Raw genomic sequence first — 22,175 nt, 5'->3', positions numbered from 1 at the left:
GTGCCGAGAAAAGCAGGAAGTGAAGAGAGCACAACAGCCTGCAGGTTAGTGAACAAGCGTCATGGGAATACCCCTTTAAGCCACTGATTGGATTCAGTGGTCTCATGCAGCGGCGACTTCTGCCGGATAAGCACCGAGGTGCCGCAGGACCGGACAGTGACCTGGGAAACAGCAGCATCGGGGACAGGGGAATATGTGGGTTTTTAAAATTATTTTTCACCTTTCCTACTAAAATATCATGGACCCTTTACCATTATTTCTCCTGCTTGCAACTTATCAACTTCAAGAACTGACTATTCACTTGCAGCCTAATATATTTCACCCTTTGACAATGCCATTGTCATGAGATAATCCATGTTATGGCTCTATGTTAGAGGGGAAATTAAAAGCTTATCTGTGTATTCAGCCCATACTATTACATAAGCCGATCCCCGTCACAGTTTCATAACGTGGCTTCCGATGTAATATGGAACCTTCTCTGTCGGGATCGGTTACATACTGAGTTACAGAAACGTCGTGTATTGGACATAAGAAATTGTTGCATGCAACTTTTTATATCAGATACAAAAATTCCATTGCATAGAAGATCAAACCACAGATTTCCCTGGAAATGTGCGAACAAGCCTCTATATTATTTGTGTCTGCCCCTTCACATACCTGTTCTGGATATTTGCTCCCAACAATTTCTGCCACTGTATTGAATGAATCAGCGTCCGGATACTGGACCGCTCCCATATAGAGAGTAACAACGATTTTAACACCGCGGGATGCCAGTCGCGCCATGAGTTCGGCATCTTCTATTGTGATGCAGGCAGTGGGGATCTTTTGGACACCATTCTCATAATCCTGCCATCCTGTGTGCGGGCTGCAAAAAAAATAAAATAAATAAATAACACATTGCTTGGTCGTACATCTAAAAAAAAACTAAAAACATAGTAACAAAATAAAAACACAATAGAACGACTATTGTAAAATCTGGCGACAAATATTCCAAAAATGCAGACAGACTGACACTGGCTTTCATCACAGAATTGCAAGATTAGATGGAATTGGATGGAATCTCAGAAGAGTCAATCGCAAAGAAATAATTAGATATAATTTTAGATTTACTCTGCTTTACAGTCTTGGAGAGTCTCTGTTTTTATAAACCTTCTATGGTCATTTATCTATTCTGAATGTATTATAATCCGGCACTATTTTATATAAAGAGCGTAAAAAACCTACAAAGACTCACAAAGACATTTACATAAAATGAGACTAATCTATAAATAAAGCAGGAAATCCTCCTGAATACAAAATAAGGGCTTGTTCATACAAACTTTTTTGGCAGCAGATTTTGACGCGGAATACACCTCAAAATCTGCTGCCAGAACCCGCTCCCTTTGACTTCGATGGGAGCCGCTCGCTTCTTTCTTCCGCTAGCTAGTAGTGGAAAAAAGAAGCGAGATGACTCTTCTTGCCGCGGATTCCAAGGCTCTCTCCCAATTAGGCCCATTCATTTGGGCCTAATCCGGAGCAGGATGCCATGAGGGGATGCCGCTAGCAGAATAAAAAGCTAGCAGAACCCAATGACGTCAATGGTAGGCTTTTTTTTCAGCACTAAAATTCCACACCAAATTCCTCCGTGTGAATAGACCCTAAAGGGGTTTTCTAATCTCAGGATTTCAGCTGCCCTCCTGTCTCCTCTCCCCTCCACCTCCTGGTCTTCAGATCATTTCAGCCAAAACACATCGTAGTTTTTTCCCACAGCACTTTCCGCAGTTTTTCTCAGCAAAGTTTCGATGAAAGGCGCTACGAGAAAAAACACAATGCGTTTCCACCGTGTTTTTTTCCCGCAGAGACTTGATATGTGGGTCCTCAGGCTTCGCTCATATAAGCATTGGAGGATTTTTCTCTCTATTGGTTTTATACTGAAACATGGCAGACCCCATTATAGTTTATGGATTCTGTGGGAAACTGCTATTTTAATGGACAGGCTCTCCGTTGTTCGGGTCCCACGGCAGATACGAATGGCAGAGAACACGGCGCAAGTGCGAACCTAGTTTTAGCCTTAAGAAGATCTTTCACTACCTCCAACTCCAAGTCATTGAACAGGTACAGGTTCCAGCACAGTTGGAATTTCCTCTCTAACCAGTATCAATCCTACACAATTGGTCCTGATTAGAGATGAGCGAACACTGTTCGGATCAGCCGTTCCGAACAGCACGCTCCCATAGAAATGAATGGAAGCACCTGGCACGTACACTTTGCCGGCGGCTGGTCGCCGTGCCAGGTGCTTCCATTCATTTCTATGGGAGCGTGCTGTTCGGAACGGCTGATCCGAATAGTGTTCGAGTGTTCGCTTATCTCTAGTCCTGATGGTTACAGCTCCCAATATGCCAAATAGGCTCTCTACTGTTAGGTGGGTGTCCCCAGACTGCCTGCTCCAGCACAGCACCGCCTACTTGACAGTAGAGAGCCTAACTGCATATTAGGCTAAAGCTAACTGCACCATTTGCTCAGGAACGGTGGGTGCTAGAGAAGAAATTCCAACTGCAGTGGAATCGCTGGACCAGAGCCTATTAAAAAGTTCAAAAGGTTGGAGTTGGTGAAGGTCCTCTTTAAGAGCAAGCAAATATTCCTTGCAACAATGACTTGTATAGCGGAGCTGTAGAATGAATCTATCTAGAAGATGAAAAAGGAATTAGCATAAAAGCGCTCATCCAGATGAACGTGAATCCTCACAAATTAAGCCGAGGGAACAAAAAAACCAGAGCAGGCACTTTTTGACTTGATATTTAGTAAGTTAATTGAAGGCAGGCATTACTCTCTGAAAATTTCATTAGAAAACAGTTTACTGTAGGAGAATTCTGACTGTGCTAATAAAGGCAATGTGTTCCTGCAAAATAATATCCCATTAAAGGAAAATTAATTGAAAAATTGTCAAGCTGCAGAACATCACTGAACTACCTGCCTGCACAGAGACAGTCTCACATGTAGAGCAGGCCCTGACACAGTTAAAGGGATATTATAGTTTCAGCAAATAAATGTTATTCTGTAGAAGATGAAAAGTTATGCAAATTTTCTGATATATATTTATGGATCAGTTTCTCACGTTTTTCATGATCTCTGCTTGCAATAATTTAATTGGTACTGCATGATGCAGGTGCATGGTTTGCTAATAGCTCTGATAACATATGTGTGTCCAACCTACCAAGTTGGGTCCTCTATAATAAAGTGGTGTACCCCAGGGTTCAGTGCCGGGTGTTTCGTTATAAGTGGTATACCCCAGGATTCAGTGTTGTATCCTTTATTATAAATGGTGTATCCCAGGGTTCAGTGCTAAGTCCTCTGTAATAAGTGGTGTACCCCAGGGTTCAGTGCTGGGTCCTCTGTTATGAGTGGTGTACATCAGGGTTCAGTGCTGGGTCCTCCGCTATCCGTGGTGTACCCCAGGGGTCAGTGCTGGGTTGTCTTTTATAAATGGTGTACCCCAGAGTTCAGTGCTGGATATTCTATTATAAATGGTGTACCCCAGGTTTCAGTGCTAGGTCCTCCATTATAAGTGCTGTATCCCAGGGTTCGGTGCTGGGTCCTCCATTATAAGTGGTGTGCCCCAGGGTTCAGTGCTAGGTCCTCTGTAATAAGTGGTGTGCCCCAGGGTTCAGTGCTGGGTTGTCTGTTATAAGTGGTGTACATCAGTGTTCAGTGCTAGGTCCTCTGTTATAAATGGTGTACCCCAGAGTTCAGTGCTGGATATTCTATTATAAATGGTGTACCCCAGGGTCCAGTGCTGGGTCCTCCATTATAAGTGCTGTATTCCATTGTTCGGTGCTGGGTCCTCCATTATAAGTGGTGTGCCCCAGGGTTCAGTGCTAGGTCCTCTGTAATAAGTGGTGTGCCCCAGGGTTCAGTGCTGGGTTGTCTGTTATAAGTGGTGTACATCAGGGTTCAGTGCTAGGTCCTCTGTTATAAATGATGTACCCCAGGGGTCAGTGCTGGATATTCTATTATAAATTGTGTACCCCAGGGTTCAGTGCTAGGTCCTCTGTTATAAGTGGTGTACCCCAGGGCTCAGTGCTAGGTCCTCTGTTATAAATGGTGTACCCCAGGGTTCAGTGCTAGTTTCTCTGTTATAAATGGTGTACCCCAGGGTTCAGTGCTAGGTCCTCTGTTATAAGTGGTGTACATCAGGTTTCAGTGTTGGGTCCTCTATTATAAGTGGTGTACCCCAGGATTCAGTTCTGGGTCCTCTAAGTGGTGTAACCCCAGCGTACAGGGCTGGCCAAGATATGATTATATTTTAGGTAGACTCTGCTCAGATTTAGAGAATTCTAATGGTTTCACAAACATTTTTAGAAGTATTGTATGAGAGGCATCATTGCTATGCTCCATGTAACATGCTACCGAAATCGTACAACAATTTTCCTTCCTCGTCTCTGCTACAATTTTTTCAAGTTTTGATTTTTTTTCCCAGTAACATTACAAATCAGAGCCATAAAGCATCGGATGCAACCTGACAGCACTAGAGCCTATTTTGTCTTAGTTTTGATGTCATGCCACTGCTTCCCTTAAAAAATGTGTGTCGACACAGCGCTCAGCAGAAAATATGTCTGAAGTGTTAATGGCACGGTCTTGAAGCACAGAAGTAAACATTTCGGCTTGTGATGCAAAGAAAACATGATGGTTTTATCCTCTTTCTGGAGATTCTGTACAAAAGATTGAAAAATATTACCAGATGGCTCATTAAATTATTCTGGAAGAGTCACACATCCAGGTTGGGACGGCAGATCCTACACATGATATCGATAACAGACGGCTGGCACATGCAGAATTTTTTGCAAGCTAAGGAAACATTTTAAGGTTGCTGCCTTATTTCTATTCAATATTTGATCTGAAACAAAGATAATGCAAACAATAAAATTATGGAAAGAAATTACGTAAATGCATTAACTGGCATCGGAGGAAGGCCACATTTTGATCTTGGTGTCTGTAGATCCTATGTGAGTGGCCAAAGAATCGGATGGAAGATTGCACCGGAAGAATGGGCACATATGGTGCCATGATAAAGTCTTTCATAGAAAAACAATTGGCATATGTGTCCCATATGTGATCATATCCTGAATGTACATCCTATGCATTACTATGGAGCGGACCAGTCGTAATTCATCAGAAATGACCCCCATGGATTTGGTTACCAGCATTCTGATTTTGCCCCCAAAAAGTGGCTTGACATTTCCCCACCTAATGCAACTCCAGGGTAGTATTATAGGGTGGCCATTCAGATGAATGTCTGATTATGATATAGTGAAGTTTCCAGTTTGCCAAAATAGGAGCAACTATGTCTTGTAGAAGAGAGTCCAAATCTCTCGCCAAGGAACAGAAGGGGGAAATCGAGCACATGCTCCGAGATGATGGTTGCCAGGAGGGATTCCAATAAGCCATTTTGAGCTTATTCAGGGCGTTGAGCTGAATCTTAAGGGCTTAAAATGCAAGATTGTGCTAAAAAAATAAAAACGCAGTAATACAAAGTAATAAGTAGAGATGAGCGAACAGTAAAATATTCGAGGTTCGATATTCGTTTCGAGTAGCCCCTCAATATTCGACTACTCGAATCGAATATTGAACCCTATTATAGTCTATGGGGGGAAAATGCTCATTTCAGGGGTAGGCAACGTTCGATCAAATTATACTTACCAAGTCCATGAGTGAAGGTCGGGCTGGATCCTCCGAGAAGTCTTCTCCGTGCAGTGTCCCCGCGGCATCTTCTGGCTCTTCATTCACTCTGCCAGGCATCGGGCCTGGGCAGAGCCGACTGCGCATGCCTGCGCTACATGCGGACATGCGCAGTCGGCTCTGCCCAGGCCCGATGCCTGGCAGAGTGAATGAAGAGCCGGAAGACGCCACAGGGAAGCTGCACGGAGAAGACTTCTAAAGGTAGGAGAAGAACCAGCGTTGATTGGTCGACTGTATAGCATTCGGCCAATCAATGCTGGTTCTGCATCGAACTTTTACATTCGAATAGCGAGTAGTACTCGATCGAGTACGAGTATTTTGAATACCGTAGTATTCGATCGAATGCCTACTCGATTGAGTACTACTCGCTCATCTCTAGTAATAAGCTTTATATATTTGGGTAGTTTTACTGTATTGGGTCACATCTGCACCCAGTCTCCATACAGGAATTCCGTTCCCCTCTCCGCACTTTTTTTGCCTTCTTCAGGTGGAAACCATGCAGACCTCATTATAGTCTATGGGTTTGTAGGTTTCCTAAGGTAACCGCTTTTTATGCAGATTAGGCTTCCATTCGGGGGGTCCCAAAGTGGAACGCAGATGTGAATCTACCCTAATTTGTTTTGGGGGTTCTTGCCCCTCATCAGTGCAGAGCACAGTTCTGGTTGGCTCGGTGTGAGGCTATTGATGTGGGTCGGAAGAAGTATTATGGACAAATAATGTAGGCAAAAACATTCATAACAACCAATGTAAAAAGTCAAACCAAAAAATCTCTTCCAAAAGGAAAAGCCATCCGTCTGTGGCCAACTCTTTTGGGGTCCTTTCCCCCTTATCAGTGTAGAGTACAGTTCTGGTTGGCTAGGCGTGAGGATATTGATGTGGGTCGGAAGGAGTACTATTGAAATAACGTAAACAAGTATCGCAAGTAAAAGTGTAAAATTTTGGGGGTGGTATAAAAAAATTGACCCTGAAAATAAAAAAGTAAATACAATGTAAGTTTCAGACTTTCTACTTTCTGTTAAAATTCCACCCAATAATTACAAGGAACACAGGCCTGGCAACCAATATGACCACCATGTTCCCACATGGGTCTCCACCCAAATTAACCAGAAACAGAATGACAATATAATTTTTTAACTTGACAAACCCAGACAGTTCAAGGACTCTTATGTGCAGCTTATTTCTTTTCCTGCCTTTGAAAAATAACCATTTTCTGAAAAATTTCCCCTTAATTTAGACTGATTCTGCCACATACAAAGCAACATCTCTCCGAGGACCGCTTCTCGCTTTTTCATTGGCTTCAAGTGTATTTCTGGCAGAGCATTACAGATAATGAACTTCACATGTACATTTGATACCAGTTAGCACATTTTATGATGCAATGAGCTGCGGAGCCAAGGCCTTTAAATAAATTTTAATTCATGGAGGAAAACGTCCACGGCAAGTTTTATTTGCAAAGAAAATATCGTAACGTTCCTGGAGGTTCCAATAGTAAAACATGTAAGAGCCTAAGCACAGGGCTCTGCGTCTAAAAATACACTTAATATACTGATCAAAGGATTAAAGCCTTAGGGCTCAAGCACAAGACCGTAGTATGGATATGTGGTGTAGGGGTCCATACTATAGTGGTCATACTCTGCCGCCATTTGCTGCAGAGGGGTTAACATAGAGCAGAGGGGTTTTAATCCATGTAAACCAATGACGAAAAATCCTGGAGCATTATAGAGGTATTCCCACATGGTACAGTACCATATGGCGGTACTGCGGAATAGGTTGGCGCTGTAAAAATAACAAATTATTATTATTTATTAAGAAACTAGAGCGTCTCTGTGTACCAGCTGTGCCAACATACACCATAAAGGTATATACATGGGATTTTAAAGACCCTATGATATTACATCTGTTTGCTAAATAAGACTCGGGTACCTCTATAGGCCTCCAACTGTTTTATGACCCATGGGATTCATCAAAAGTGTTACGCCGTAATGGTGGAATAAAATAGTCGCAAATTGTTAATGCCAGTTGCAACTAAAATAGTCGGGCCATCTGCCAGAGACATAGTCATGGTCATATATGCTACAAAATGGTGTCTACGATGTGAGAATCTACGGCAGCCCTGGGGTTGGTGTAGGTTTGTGTTCAGATGCAAGGGTGCCAAGGGATGCGCCATATTCATCATTAGAGATGAGCGAACACTGTTTGGATCAGCCGATCCGAACAGCACGCACCCATAGAAATGAATGGAAGCACCTGTGACGCCGGCCGGCCGCCGGCAAAGTCAGCATCACAGGTGCTTCCATTCATTTCTATGGGTGCGTGCTGTTCGGATCGGCTGATCCAAACAGTGTTCGCTCATTTCTATTCATTATCATTTGTGCCACAAAAATGGTGTATATTGTGAGAAGGTGAGAGAGTGAGTGCTGGAATCTCGCTTATATCTCCCCCAGGTTTTTAACTTATGTGTGGTCCAGTGCGGGTCTTGAGTAGGCCTGAGCTCCAGGTGTGAGTCCTTGTCTCAATACTTGGCCAGAAAAAGCTGAAGCTGCTGCATTCTAATGCAGATCCAGTGAGTAAGAGGAGGCGTCTGGGTCTGTTCTGTAACCTTGAGTCCGGCTAGACAAAGTTGTGCTTGTTTTGTTCGTGTGGCTGATAGTAAGCCACACGTATAGTTAGGATAACATTTCTGTTTTGTTAGTTGCTCAGACGAGCAGGATTTTGTTTTTGCCTGCAATTAAGGCTGTATTTTGTTTTGCTCATTTTATGCCTGAAGTCAAGATTTATTTATTTTCCTGTTTTTTTCTAAATAAACCGGTTTGCTGCATATCTTTAACTGTTTGGATCCGCACCGCTGCTTCTACCGAGCTAACTTCCCCACAATATACATAAGAATTTATGGCAACCCCATAGGTTTGTGCCCAAATGCAAGAGCGCCAAGGGGAAGAGACTTCTTGAGCTTGTTTACACAAATATTTAGCAATTTTTTGATTTCCACACCGCTCCAGTTTTCAACAGTGGTTAGCCTTGACTAGCTGACTGTACTCCAGTTTTATCAACTGCACCCCATTCCCCGATCATCTTGTACATTCTTGCTGCTGCCTGAGATCTGTTGACTTGTGTGAACATATCCCTTGCTTGCAGAGCTAAAACTGTCCAAGTTCAAGTCAAGAGAGCCAGGCAGTGGCTACTGACAGGACCCCAGGGCAGGAAAAGTCTGGATAGGTAGCAAGATATTGTGTTTGCATGTAGCTGTACAGTCGGCGCCTAGAATGAATTTTACTGGACGTCCCCAGGCACACTGACTCGTTGACCCTTGCGATCTGTTTTTTAATACCCAGATGAAATTTTGAATGGAGAAGGTATCTCCTAAAATGTTCTGTTCTTGCCCCAGTATTATGTTTAATGAAAATCATAATACCAGCAGACAACATGTAAGCAATCCGCTGCCTGCAGGTTTCTAGACAGCTGCAGAGAAATGCACAGACAATATATGTCCAGACAGTAAAAACGCCAAAATTAAAGAAGAAAACCAAACATCTAAATCAAAAGACTTCAGCAAAGGTGAAATTTAGGTCACGGATCTGAAATTCCTCCGACAAGACATAGATATCTCAGTGATTTATAGAAAGCCCTGATCAAATTAGTGGTAAATCCAGAGCACTATAAGAGGGATGGAGGGGCAGACATCATGGGTTACTATTGCCTTCTTTAAATGATTACTTACTTTTTTCTTGCTCTTTCTACGATAGATCAAATAGTAGAAATAGGAAATCTGAATTCCCTGTGGTTGGCTCTAATGTTGGCAGATAACCCACCTGACATGGCATAAGGTAGAATTGTAGTCAGTTGTAAGGCTTGAAGAGGACGGGTATGGACCACTGCATTTATATACCTGTTTGTACTTGCACAGTATTTTTTCACCCAGCCCTTAATAGCCATTTACATGACCACAATAGTCATTCCCCTGCCCACAATATCCATTCCCCTGCTCACAATAACCATACACCTGCCCACAATACCCATTCCCCTGACCACAATACCCATTCTCAGCCCAAAATACCCATTCTCAGCCCAAAATACCCATTCCATGCCAACAATATCCATTCCCCTGCCCACAATATCCATTCCCCAGCCCACAATACCCATTCCCCAGCCCACAATACCCATTCCCTGCCAACAATACCCATTCCCCAGCCCACAATACCCATTCCCCTGTCCACAATAGCCATTCCCCTGCTCACAATACCCACTCCCCTGCCCAGACTTGCCAAAATGTATGCAGAGCAGCCACTGTCCTGCCCAAAGAAGTCATTCTCCTTTGCAGAACTGCCATTTTCCTGTGTACAGAAGCCATTCTCTTACATAGATGCCCAATTATCTTGCACGGGGTGGCTATCCTTGCTCACGGTAGCCATTCTTCTCTGTAGATGAGTCATTGCCCTACTCAAAGTGGCCATTCTCCTGCACATACTCACTAACTTAATGTCCTCCATATCAGCCTCCATTACCTTATCCTGCCCTCCTGTAAACCTTGCATACTGGGTTCCTGGCTTTGTCACACTGCTGTTAATAGTTAGGTGCATCTTGCACCATACATTATTATATATTGTTGTTCTTATCCAGGACCATTCCTACTTCATGTAACTGTTATTGGCCATCTGTTTTCTACCTACTACTGGCTAGTTGGTACTATGTAGTTTTGTCTACCCCCACTTGCTTATAGCAATAGAATTGTATTATGTAATTGTCTCTCATATATGTCATGTGATTCTACTGTTTTAGTAGGTATTAATAAAATTTATTATGCTTTATTAATCAATTGTGTGGTAGTTTTGTACTGTTGGATATGATGTTGGTAGGTCAAGCCACCAACTCCAACTCCTCCAAATTTCTGCAGCCCAACTCGACATCCATAGACAGATGAAGCAAAGATCTTCTAATTACTTACAAGCCAGCGATTTACTTTGTATTGAGTAAACATGCAATAAATTATATATCTAAATAATTATACAATATTAAAGGGATCCTACCATGTAAACACATTTTTTTCTCTCTACCACGTCAGAATAGCCTTAAGAAAGGCTATTCGTCTCCTACCTTTAGATGTCTTCTCCGGGCCACCGTTCGCTTGAAATACCGGGTTTCGCCGGTATGTAAATAAGTTATCTCGCAGTACTGGAGGCGGGCCCCAGCACACAAACAGCAATGGGTGCATCCCCAGTGCTGCCAGAGAACTCTGCAGCGCCACCTCCATCTTCGTCAGGAACGTCATCTTCCTGTGTCTTCTTCCGGTGCAGGCGGTGCAACTTGTAGGCCTCAGGCAGAGCCTACTGCGCATGCACGAGGCCACAAGAAAAATGGCCACTAACACAGTAAGTAAGCAGCCATTTTCTTGTGGCCTGTGGGCATGCGCAGACGAGAGAACTCATTTGCATACCGTCGAAAATCGGTATTTCAAGTGAAAGGTGGCCCGGAGAAGACATCTAAAGGTAGGAGACGAATAGCCTTTCTTAAGGCTATTCCGACATGGTAGGAAGAAAAAAAATGTGTTTAAATGATAGGACCCCTTTAATAATTGTATAATATAATAAAATTACGGTAATCATTTTATTTTGAACCCAGAATCGGTAACTTTTTTCCAATTCCACCCAAAACTGTCCCGATTCCCCAACCCTGCCCTTGCCCACCTGTACCCGTTGCGCCCTCCCTAACGTTCTCTATAGACAGGGCTCTAAAAACTGTTATTTTTTAGGACTCTCTATACGCGTGGATGGCTGGCAGCCTCAAGCTGGAAATAGAAATGAAATGTTATATTTTTACAGCGAGACAGCTATCAGTTTATCCTCGAACTATAAAATATGCATTCGCCATCCCTGTATCAAAAAGAAAATTAAAAAAGTGCCTAGGAGGGACGCTGAGCCGTCTCAACATAAATACTTCCCGCAGTTTTCCATACGGAACAAGTCAGATTGAGAAGCTGTTATGCAGGGTAGGGGGTTCGGCACGTGGATGATTCGTGCTTCCGTGCAATCTGGAGAAATTTTTTTTTTTTTTTAAACCAAAGCGTTCACTTCTATGCAAAAATTAGCATTATAAAGAGTGGCGTGCCTCAGAAGCACTGCACACACCATCTGGTTTTGTTTAGTTTCTGCATGGTAGAAAACAAGTGGCACAAGGTATGTAAAAAAAAAAAAAAAGAAAATCTGAATTTTCATGACATGTGGAATTATTTTTATGACAGCTTAACGGGAAAACTGGATTCTTATGCATTTAATAAAAATATGGAACACTTCCACTTTATCCTAATCCCATTGAAATTGCTATATATGAAACTTGTTAACAGATTAACAGTGTAAGAATGCATGACAGTTTCTTATTATGAATGTTTTATTCTCCAAATTTTGGTATTTTTGGAATTTTTTGAACACTGGGGGTTTGGGTATCAAGCTTTGTTCTGTTCTTATTGTGGGAAAAAGTAGTTATCCTATCAGAAGTACAGGGAAATGTGGTAAATGACATATCAGGTACAGATAGTAATATTCTGTAGCGGCCACTATAGGGAAAGTTTAGTATTACATGTTGACCATTCACATGAATGGACAACCAAGTAATGGTTAGTTGTGAGAATTTTCTGATGTCTGTCTGGTGTCACTTTGGCCTAAGAGGGCTCAAGATGGTGTCGTAGGCTGTAGTCAGTGGCGTAACTAGGAATGGTGGGGCCCCATGGCGAACTTTTGACATGGCCCCCCCCCCCCTTCCTGACCGACCAACCCCCCCCATGCCGCATTCCTGCGCGCTCTATTATGTCCCTCAGTGGCCCATGCACACAGTACTGCACCACATTGTGGCCCCTGCACACGGGATTATGCCCCATAATGAACACCCATGAACAATTATTATACTCTGCGGTATTTTCAAACCCCAGAGTATAATAATCGGAGACTGAGGGGAGAAACGGACATAAAAGTTACTTACCTGTCTCCGGCTCCGCTGCAGTCTTTGGTGGTGTTGGCCATCTTTAATAAAGCACGGATGTCACATGACATTTCATGCCCTCCCTCCATCTGCCCCCAGTTTCATGCACTCCTCATCTCTACCCCCATTCTCATGTCCTCCCCTCCATCTCTACCCCCATTTTCATGTCCTCCCTCCATCTGCCCCCAGTTTCATGCACCCCTCATCTCTACCCACATTTTCATGTCCTCCTCTCCATCTCTGCCCCTAGGTTACTGTTGCTCCTCAATTGCTCCACACCACACATACATACTCACTCACACACAGACACACACTCTCCATCCTGCATCTCACATCCCCCTCCCCTTCAGTACAATACAATACAATACAATACACAGAGTGCCCCCTGACTACTATTAGACAGTCATTAGTAACAGCAATTGCAGGCTAATCTGAATACAAACAATGTGTAGAGTACTGATCCATCTACTGACACTGACCTCCCCCTCCTCCTAATACACAGATATCAGGACACTGTTCTCTCCTCCTAATACACAGATATCAGGACACCGTCCTCTCCTCCTAATACACAGATATCAGGACACTGTCCTCCCCCTCCTCCTAATACACAGATATCAGGACACTGTCCTCTCCTCCTAATACACAGATATCAGGACACTGTCCTCTCCCCTCCTCCACACCACACATACATACACACTCACACACAGACACAAACTCTCATCCTGCATCTCACATTAATCCCTCCCCTTCACTACCTGGCACCACATCTCTCCTTCTCTTCATCTCTTGCAGGACTGCACAGGCTATAAAGACACGCCCACCTAGTCATGTGACGGCTGACGTCACACAAGGTCCTTCATCTACAGGTCCTACAAGCTTTCCCCCGATCTTATCGCAGTTACAACAGTTTGTCTGTGATAAGAGCGGGGGTAGCAGGGGTAGCTGACACCGGGCCCCCTAATGTCCCGGGCCCTGTGGCAGCTGCCTCTGCTGCTATGGTGGTAGTTACACCACTGGCTGTAGTAAAAAACAGCCATGAAAAACAATGAAAAGGTTCTGCACCCATGAGCAATTTTGCAATCTTTATTTCACCCAACTCCGTAATTCATTTTTAAAGGCTGGATCCAAATCCATTTTGACAACCGCTATATGTTGACAGACTGCCTTCAAGTGGGGTCAGAATGGACAAAAATAAGATTTGTCCGATTTTTTGATTATCTGTTGAAATGCCAAAAAAATGGGCGGCACGGTGGCTCAGTGGTTAGCCCTGTAGGCTGAAGTCCTGGGTTCAAATCCTGGCAAGGACAGTATCCGCAAGGAGTTAGTATGTTCTTCCTGTGTTTGGTGGGTTTCCTCTGGGTACTCCGGTTTCCTCCCACACTCCAAAGACATACTGATAGGGAATCATATTGATTGTGAGCTCTATACAGGCCAGTGACTGACACTATCTGTAAAGTGATGTAGGATATGATGGCGCTATACCATTAAGCCAAACTTCACAACATTTACTACCAGCGTGGATATTTGGCTACAAGATAATATGCCAACATGTTAAGCTACAATCCTCTAAAGCAGAGGTTCTCAAACTTATTTTGTCTACCGCCCACTTCGAGAATTAATTATTTTCTAGCGCCCCCCCAAATTTTTTTACTTTACTACATCTTAAGAATCACAATCGCAGTCATTATGTTAATAATTAAATTAAAGTAAAGTTTGTGTTAAAAGCAAAAAACAAGTTTAAAAGGGTAGCCTCATGAAGCTTGATCTGCCTTCTAAGCTGCCTAAAAATCTTCTTTCTTCCTGTTTGCTCGCGTCAATTAGCCCCGCCCCCAAATTAGCGTGTAGCTCCGCCCACCACATAGCGTGATCCTATGGGATGACTGAAGGGCCTGTGATGTCATCAAAAGGTCCTGTAGACTTGGATTTACCTTGTACGGAGTTTCCTAAAGGACCTGGCTCCTCTGCCCACTAGCAGCCTGCTCTATATAATAAAGCTTTATCCTAGTGAACAGAGAGACCAGGTCCTTTAGCCCAGTAGGATTTAGACTGCTTTATATAAGAAAGCAGCACTTATTCCACCCCTTCCCCCTCTATCTCACAGCAGGGAGCTAGGTGATGTGTATGTGATGTGTATGTGTGGTGCAGACACAGGCTGGCTCTGTACACTCAGCCCCCACACAGCAGGGAGCTACGTCATGTGGCTCCCTCAGCAATGAGCAGGGGGCCAGGTGCTAGTGCCCATAATGAAGTGAATAAAGTAAGATAGTGGACAAACAAAGCAGTTTTGCTGAAGCAGTGCATTTAGGAAAAGTCTTAAATCCACATTAACAAGCAGTATAGATAGAATCATTGTTATGATACCACCCCTTTAAATTAGCTATCGCCCCCCTAAACCGCTTCAACGCCCCCCAATCTTCTCTGTGCCCTTTACTGCCCCCCTATAGGCCTCCAGCGCCCACAAGGGGGCGTTATCGCCCACTTTGAGAAAGACTGCTCTAAAGGAAGCTCTTTGGAGCAACAAGGGAGTTGCCATTGCTCCAAAGAGGTAAGTAGCAATATCCTCATTGATCCAAAGAGATCATTTACATAGTGCATGCAGAAGACGGAAAGCTCAGAACGGACTCCGGGCGCTGGTGTGAACCTAGCGTCAGGAATACAAATAAAACCTCATTGGTGAAAAAGAGGAATTTGCTACTAGCGCCACCTATTAGGAAGTCACTCCCTATAAATTAATACCCGGATTACAACGAAACCTAAAGGCATAATCTAGGTATAATAGCCAAGAGGTTCCATCTGCAGACAGCTATTTTGAGGTTTTTGCTTGGAGGACTTATTCTGGCTTGGCTATTACTCCCAGATTATGCCCTTAGGTTTCTTTGAAAACCAGGTATTAGCCTATAGGGACCTACCTTCCAATAGGTGGTGTTGGAGCAACTTCTTCTTTCACCAATGAGGTCTTATTTGTATTCCTTACCCAGAATCCTTAGTAGGGCATGCATGGTCTAATAAGTCCCTGTACCATCTCTCCCTAATGAGAGACATTACCCTTTCTGACTCACTATTTGCCTAGACTAGTGTAGTCTACGGTGCTATTCCATACAGTGTATTAAAATGTATGCAGACAGGGTCACTGATCCATAACCTATGGATTTTTTCCAAACATACTCCAATGACGCAATGTGAACGGCGCCATAAAGCCTTAATATGAACACCACCTTAATATCGGCCCTGATCTGTTATCTCACGACTTGTAATAATAAAAAAAACACACAATACTAATTATTTCTCTGCTAACGCAGTAAAAGTTGGAGCTGGAGACAAGACATGACATTTTTTACACAAATATTGATACAAAATTTATCTTCAGTCAACTGTGGAATCTTGGCTTAAATCACAATTATAAAAGCCTAATTGTGAGCCAGGGATGAATAATGACTCCATCAAACACGTCTATGGCCAAGAATAAATCCTCACATTTTAATGACTTGAACGGTGCACAGTTTGAAGCATAAATAGAGTTTTCAGAGTTTCATCGTCTTTGAGCGTCAGCCATGAAAATAGACTTTTACAGTGTACATGCAGCTAGTTAATTCACACCTACTGGCGCAGGGCGGTATAAGCGGCGGCGGCGGGGCACATTCCTGTGTCTACGAAGAAGGAAAAGGATCTTGTATGGAACATACAGCACCAAGAATAAACTCTAATACTCGTAATATGTTGCCAATTTGATGGGCTTTCACCTTTCTTTGAATGCAGATGCCCGACTCTCCTCTAGAATCCGATGTCGCCCATTTAGCTCGATTGCCATTGTCAGTCTCTGCCCGAACTGCTGCTGGCAAACCTGGAAAATCAGGCCCTGCCCCTGGTGCACTTGCAGGCTGATTCGCATATCCATAAAAAGATAACGATCTCTGTATTGCTTTATTAGTTTGTAGCCACAAAGGTATACTCTACTTTTTTTAAAGGCATTAACCACCTATATGGCGCTGTTACGGGTTTGGGAGGCGTTTAGGACCTATTAGTGACCCTTCAGAGGGTTATTCCTCAGCAAATCAGGGCTAGGAATAGCTGGCTGCAAGCCCCATTACTATATGCTGTTTCCGTAGCTCCAGTTAAAGTGAATTGGAGCTACATGAACTGTGACTTCAAGGGAAAGCGGGCAGGGCGGACTTGGCCATAAAATAATTTCATGGGGCCCCAGAGATCAGACGGACCTATAGTGGTGGGTTGTGCCATTTGTTATGAAATTGCCCATTACTACTTGGATTATTCCAACAGGTAGCCACCAATATATACCGCTCTCTATTCCCCCTCCAGTTCAAGCCCTCTTCTGTTTCAGCTTCCAGGGTTACTGTACATTATGGATATGGCATAACGTGTCACTGTATGAGTGCTAAAGATGGGGACAGAATACTGTGTGTGTCCCAAAAAAGGTACAGTATACACTGTATACCAATAAGTATTTGGACACCTGCGGTAGAATAGAAACACAACATTTCTTCCTATACAATAGTTGGTAGACCCCAGCAGATGCTTCCTTACGGATGGGATTGAGCGACACAATACTCCCGGATGCCTGGTGACACTCCTGGTGTATGTGAGCCATCGGTTGGGTGCGGTTTCTCTGTCCAGCACTTGTTAGTCTCTATCTCCCAGTTTCGGGGGTCTGCTGACTCGGAGGCACATTCCCACAATCGCCGTTCACCTTCCACTTGGTAATCACATAGGCCACTGTTGATTTTGGGTAATTCAGTTCGCTTGCTATGTCCCTTAAGGATCGACCATTTCTGTGGTACCCCACAATTACCCCTTTCTCGAAATCGGACAACTCTGCACTTCGTAGCATCTTGCATGTGACTAATGCCAATCTACTAATGCCAATGCTGTTTCCTATTTAACGGTGGAAGGCGTGACGTACATCACGACCACAGAAATCTTCATTTGCATGGGTGTCCGAATACTTACTGGTAGACAGTGTATTTATTATGTGAGAGTCAAACAAGAAGTAGGAATCAATGAAGGGGGCAATAATGGGGGAAGTATACTGTATGAGGGCATGTTAAGGGGGTAATATAATGTGGGGGCTAGTAAAGGAGACGTAATACTGTGTTTGGGATCAATAAAGGCAGATTTTTTGACCTGCAAATGTGGGGATTCCAATACGGCGAGGAAGGGGATTAAAAAATTGATTGGGGGTGGGTAATTTTTCTTGGGACCCACGGCTATGAACAAAAGTCATAAATCATGTGGACACAGTGTTAGGCTTCGTAAACGGCAAATTAAAACATTTACTAAATATTTTTTATTATTTGGGGGGGGGGGGTTAACCATTTTTGCTTGAGGTCCTCGAAATGATAGGTCCGTCCCTAGCTCCCATTCACCTTTGTAAAAGTACTGTAATAGAATTGGTGAAGAGCAGCGGCGCTCACCTGATTCCATACGTCCTGCCATGGTGGTTGGGACTTGCGGCCAGTTATTCCTGTCTTTTACATGATTTGCCTAGATGGAATATTCCTTTAAGGATTAGTTATATGGGTGATCGTGTCCCCTGTGTTGTGTTTTTATAAACCTTTCGGCTTGTAAGCAACCGTCGTCTTATGTACCATTGCTTCTTATGCCGTATTTACTGCGATTCTTGTATTACTGAGAGAAAATTCAATATAAAAAAAAAATTGAATTAAAAATGCTCATAAATTTACTGACAAGGCTCGCAGTTAACTCTTTAGTGAATTTGTAATAATATTTTTTTCTAGACATTTCTTAGCTCTGGTGAATGTATCATTGCCCCTCTGTGTGCTGTATAATCGCAATGAACATAACTTCACATAGCGTAATAAAAAGCGCATAAAAGGTTAATTAACAGAAATGTATATATCAATGCTTTCCATTCCTTGAGCACACATACATAGAAGAACTGCACAAGAATCAATATCTGCTCTGGGACAAATTTTCTAATAAACCAGATGAAATATTTCACCGTACTGGAGGATAATGCAGATCGCACCAAACACTCCGCAAGACTAAATAATATATAGTAAAAAATATATATATTAAAAAAATGTTATTCTATGAAAAAATTACCCATTGTATATGAACTCTGTCATATACCGGAAAAGATCGTATCCATCAAACTTCCAATTGCCATATTACTTTGGTGCTATATACTAAGGTTTGCCCCACTCTGTATTGTTAAAGGTTGTGTACACCGTTGTATGGTAGCGTGTTCTTCCCAGCATTACATGCAGGATGTGAGGTCTACGTGTCCTGGATGCTGCTGCCTTCACTAGCTCCTACGTATCATTCCTTACTTGAATTTCCCTATGACAGCACATGAGGCATCACGTTTCCCTTGTTCTAAAAGACACTGATGCTGAGAAGTGTGAAAATCCCCCCTCCCCTGTAGAGTCTGCCATTACTACTCTACATACATACACAGCCTATGTGATCCAATCCCTTCAGAGAGGCTTCATGCTTGCTTTCTGCTAAATTTACTATAAGATACAGTGCAGCCCGGGGCGTAACTACCGGGGTAGTGGCTGCCACAGAAGCCAGGACACTAGGGAACCGGCAACAGCCACTACAGGCTGGAGTTACTATTTACTTACCGATGCTGGCAGTGGTCGGGATCGGTAAGTGGCGCTGTAGACCCCACAAACACTATTATTATACTTGGGGGTCTTTTCAGACCCCTCAAGTATAATGATCGGAGGCCCAGGAGATGTCCAGGGTCATGTGACGTCCCGGACATCATTGAAGATGGCACACACCACTGAGGAGTACAGCGGAGCCAGGGAGAGGTAAGTAACAGTGTTTTCTATGTTGGTATCCCTCCTCAGTCTCCAATTATTATACTCTGGGGTCTGAAAAGTCCCCAGACTATAATAATTGTTCACGGGTATCCACAGTGGGGCATAATACTGTGTGCAGGGGCCACTATTGGGGATAATACTGTGTTAAGGGGCCTCTATGGGGCATAATACTGTGTGCAGGGGCCACTATGGGGGATAATACTATGTTAAGGGGCCTCTATGGGGCAGAATACTGTGTGCAGGGGCCACTATGGGGGATAATACTGTGTTAAGGGGCCTCTATGGGGCATAATACCGTGTGCAGGGGCACTATGGGGGATAATACCATGTGCAGGGGCCACTATGGGACATAATACTGTGTGCAGGAGCCACTATGGGGGATAATACTGTGTGCAGGAGCCACTATGGGGGATAATACTGTGTGCAGGAGCCACTATGGGGGATAATACTGTGTGCAGTCGGTGGAGTTTCATCTTCCTCTTGTTTGGTGACAGCTGGACACGTATTGGGCAGCGATCTCCACTATGGGCCACTATGGGGCATAATATTGTGTGCAGGGGCCACTATGGGGCATAATACTGTGGGCAGGGGCCACTATGGGGCATAATACTGTGTGCAGGAGCCACTATGGGGGCATAATACTGTGTGCAGAGGCTACTATGGGGCATAATAGAGGAATGCGGGGGATCAGTCGATTGGGGTCTTCGGCGTCGGTCAGGGGGTGCCATGTCAAAAGTTCGCCACAGGGCCCCGCCATTCCTAGTTACACCACTGAGTGCAGCCTGTGTGATCTGCCCTTCCTGAAAGCTTGGATGTCCAATTTCCCCTCTAATTTGCCATTTGCAACCTGTCCTTCTAACTACTGTTATCACAACGCTAGAAAAAGAGAGGAAGAGACAGGGGCAGTGTTTCGGCAAATCAGCAGATGTAGAAAACATACTGCAACATATCATCTTATCACAAAAGACAAAAAAAAAGTAATTAAAAAGACTGAAAGTCAGGTCAACATTCTGTGCCACAGTATTAATGAGTCAGTGTCATGTTAAACTTTGCTTCAACTTTTTCTCTCTTTGTTTCATTGTAGCCATTTGCTAAAAGCAAAAAAGTTCATTTTATTTCTCATTAATGTACTCAGCCCCAGCTTGACAGAAAGAAAACAGAAATGTAGATATTTTTGCATATTTGGGTGTCCGGCCGTTCTTTTAAACTGAAACCACCAGAAAAAAAGTTATACTTTTTCGCCCAGCGATTTTCAAGGCACATTGGGACTCCAACCTAGATGTGAACATAGCCTTACAGAGAGTCGCAGAATCAGTTTGAGGGTGCACATATTCTCTAGATAGATCATGTGTAATATAAGAAAAATCCAGAAAAAAGCTCAGTATTACATATTGTAATTGGATGGAGTCAGATTCAGATGTTTATTGGGGTTAGAATACGAGTCTTACCTGTTAATGGAGAATGATGCTATGGATCTGATTAGAGAGGCCACAGCCCCCACTTTAGCCGCTTCCGAGGCTCCCCGAGCCCTATACAGTACAGTCTCCCCATAAGTGATGAACGGCTGGTTGTAGACTACAATCTTGCCCTTGGCCTCCGCTGCTCTTCTATGCAGTTCATCAAAAGAAGACACCACGATCACTTCTGCTGTTATACCTGCAACAGAAAGCACCAAATATTACACTAATTGGAAATTTGAGACCGGGAAATCACATTGGAAGCCCCGGTGGGTACAGAGACCGTCGCAAGAAAATTCTACATTTAAACATGGCGCCCGCTCAAGAACTGAGAGGCAGGGTCTCTGCTGTTTTACATAGCCAGAAACCAGTAGCAGTAATTATGATCGGAGACATCCCTGATCGCGGGCACTTAACCCCTCAGATGTCAAGGTCTCCCACACATCAAGAGAACAGGAGCCGTTTCCCAGGCCTGCCATAGTATACGTAACTACTGAGGCCTGCCTGTGTAGTACTGCAATCTATGGTGTGAGCCATCCTTAAAAAATATTTTAAAATTTTTTAAAAAGTTACAAATTTTTAGAATTACAATTTTAGAATTTAGAAATTTAGAATTTCAAAAAAAATAGTATTATATTGTGTGATTTAGGTAACACTGCATCTAAAAATAACCAGACTTGTAAAATATAAAAGATTTGCCTCATTGGGTAATCGTTGCGACTGAATCACCCTTTGTAGAATTGTCTGGATAAATTTGCTATCTAAGCATTAAAACCGGTTACAGTAATGATTTCCCTAAATATAACGGTGGATGATGGGTGGGAAGGTTATCTGTATGCACTTGAGAAAGAGCAAGATAGGCTGGAAACGCGTTGTGAAAATAAAGTTTGTTGATTTGCCCGGGCAGGCGCGGTTCTTCTGATCTCCCCTCGAGTGAGAGGGTCCACCCCCAATATCGTTGCCTTGATGTCTCCCAGACGTATATCCAGCTGCCGCCCACGTTTACCTGTGCCATCCATTTCTATACAATATAGAGGTGGTTGTGTCTCACACAACCCCACCAGGTGAGCGGCCATTTGTTTCTGCTTACCCTGACTTTTTGATTCAAAAAATACTACACCAAGGTCGGCTCGGCGCCTCTCTTCTTTTTTGCTTCCCTAAATATAAAGCATCCTCTTAAAGGGTTTGTGCCATTGTAGACACCCTTCCCCTATCTGATTGCTGG

The 22,175-nt window shown here is 43.4% G+C and overlaps 1 protein-coding gene across 1 annotated transcript in view; it reads right to left on the bottom strand.

Moving 5' to 3' along the window:
- The window catches only part of CPQ (carboxypeptidase Q), a 327,320-nt gene that overhangs the window by 228,640 nt on the left and 76,505 nt on the right, over positions 1-22,175 (bottom strand). The window contains exons 3-4 of the mRNA XM_075270330.1: positions 20,942-21,149; positions 658-865 (exon numbers count right to left, since the gene is read on the bottom strand). Of these exons, the coding sequence (XP_075126431.1) occupies positions 658-865; positions 20,942-21,149 (416 nt within the window). The remainder of the gene's footprint in view (positions 1-657; positions 866-20,941; positions 21,150-22,175) is intronic.

Source organism: Leptodactylus fuscus, chromosome 4, assembly GCF_031893055.1.
Source record: "Leptodactylus fuscus isolate aLepFus1 chromosome 4, aLepFus1.hap2, whole genome shotgun sequence".
NCBI lineage: Eukaryota > Metazoa > Chordata > Amphibia > Anura > Leptodactylidae > Leptodactylus > Leptodactylus fuscus.
Note: the sequence above shows the minus strand (reverse complement) of the source record. Positions and strands in the feature narration are given on the sequence as shown.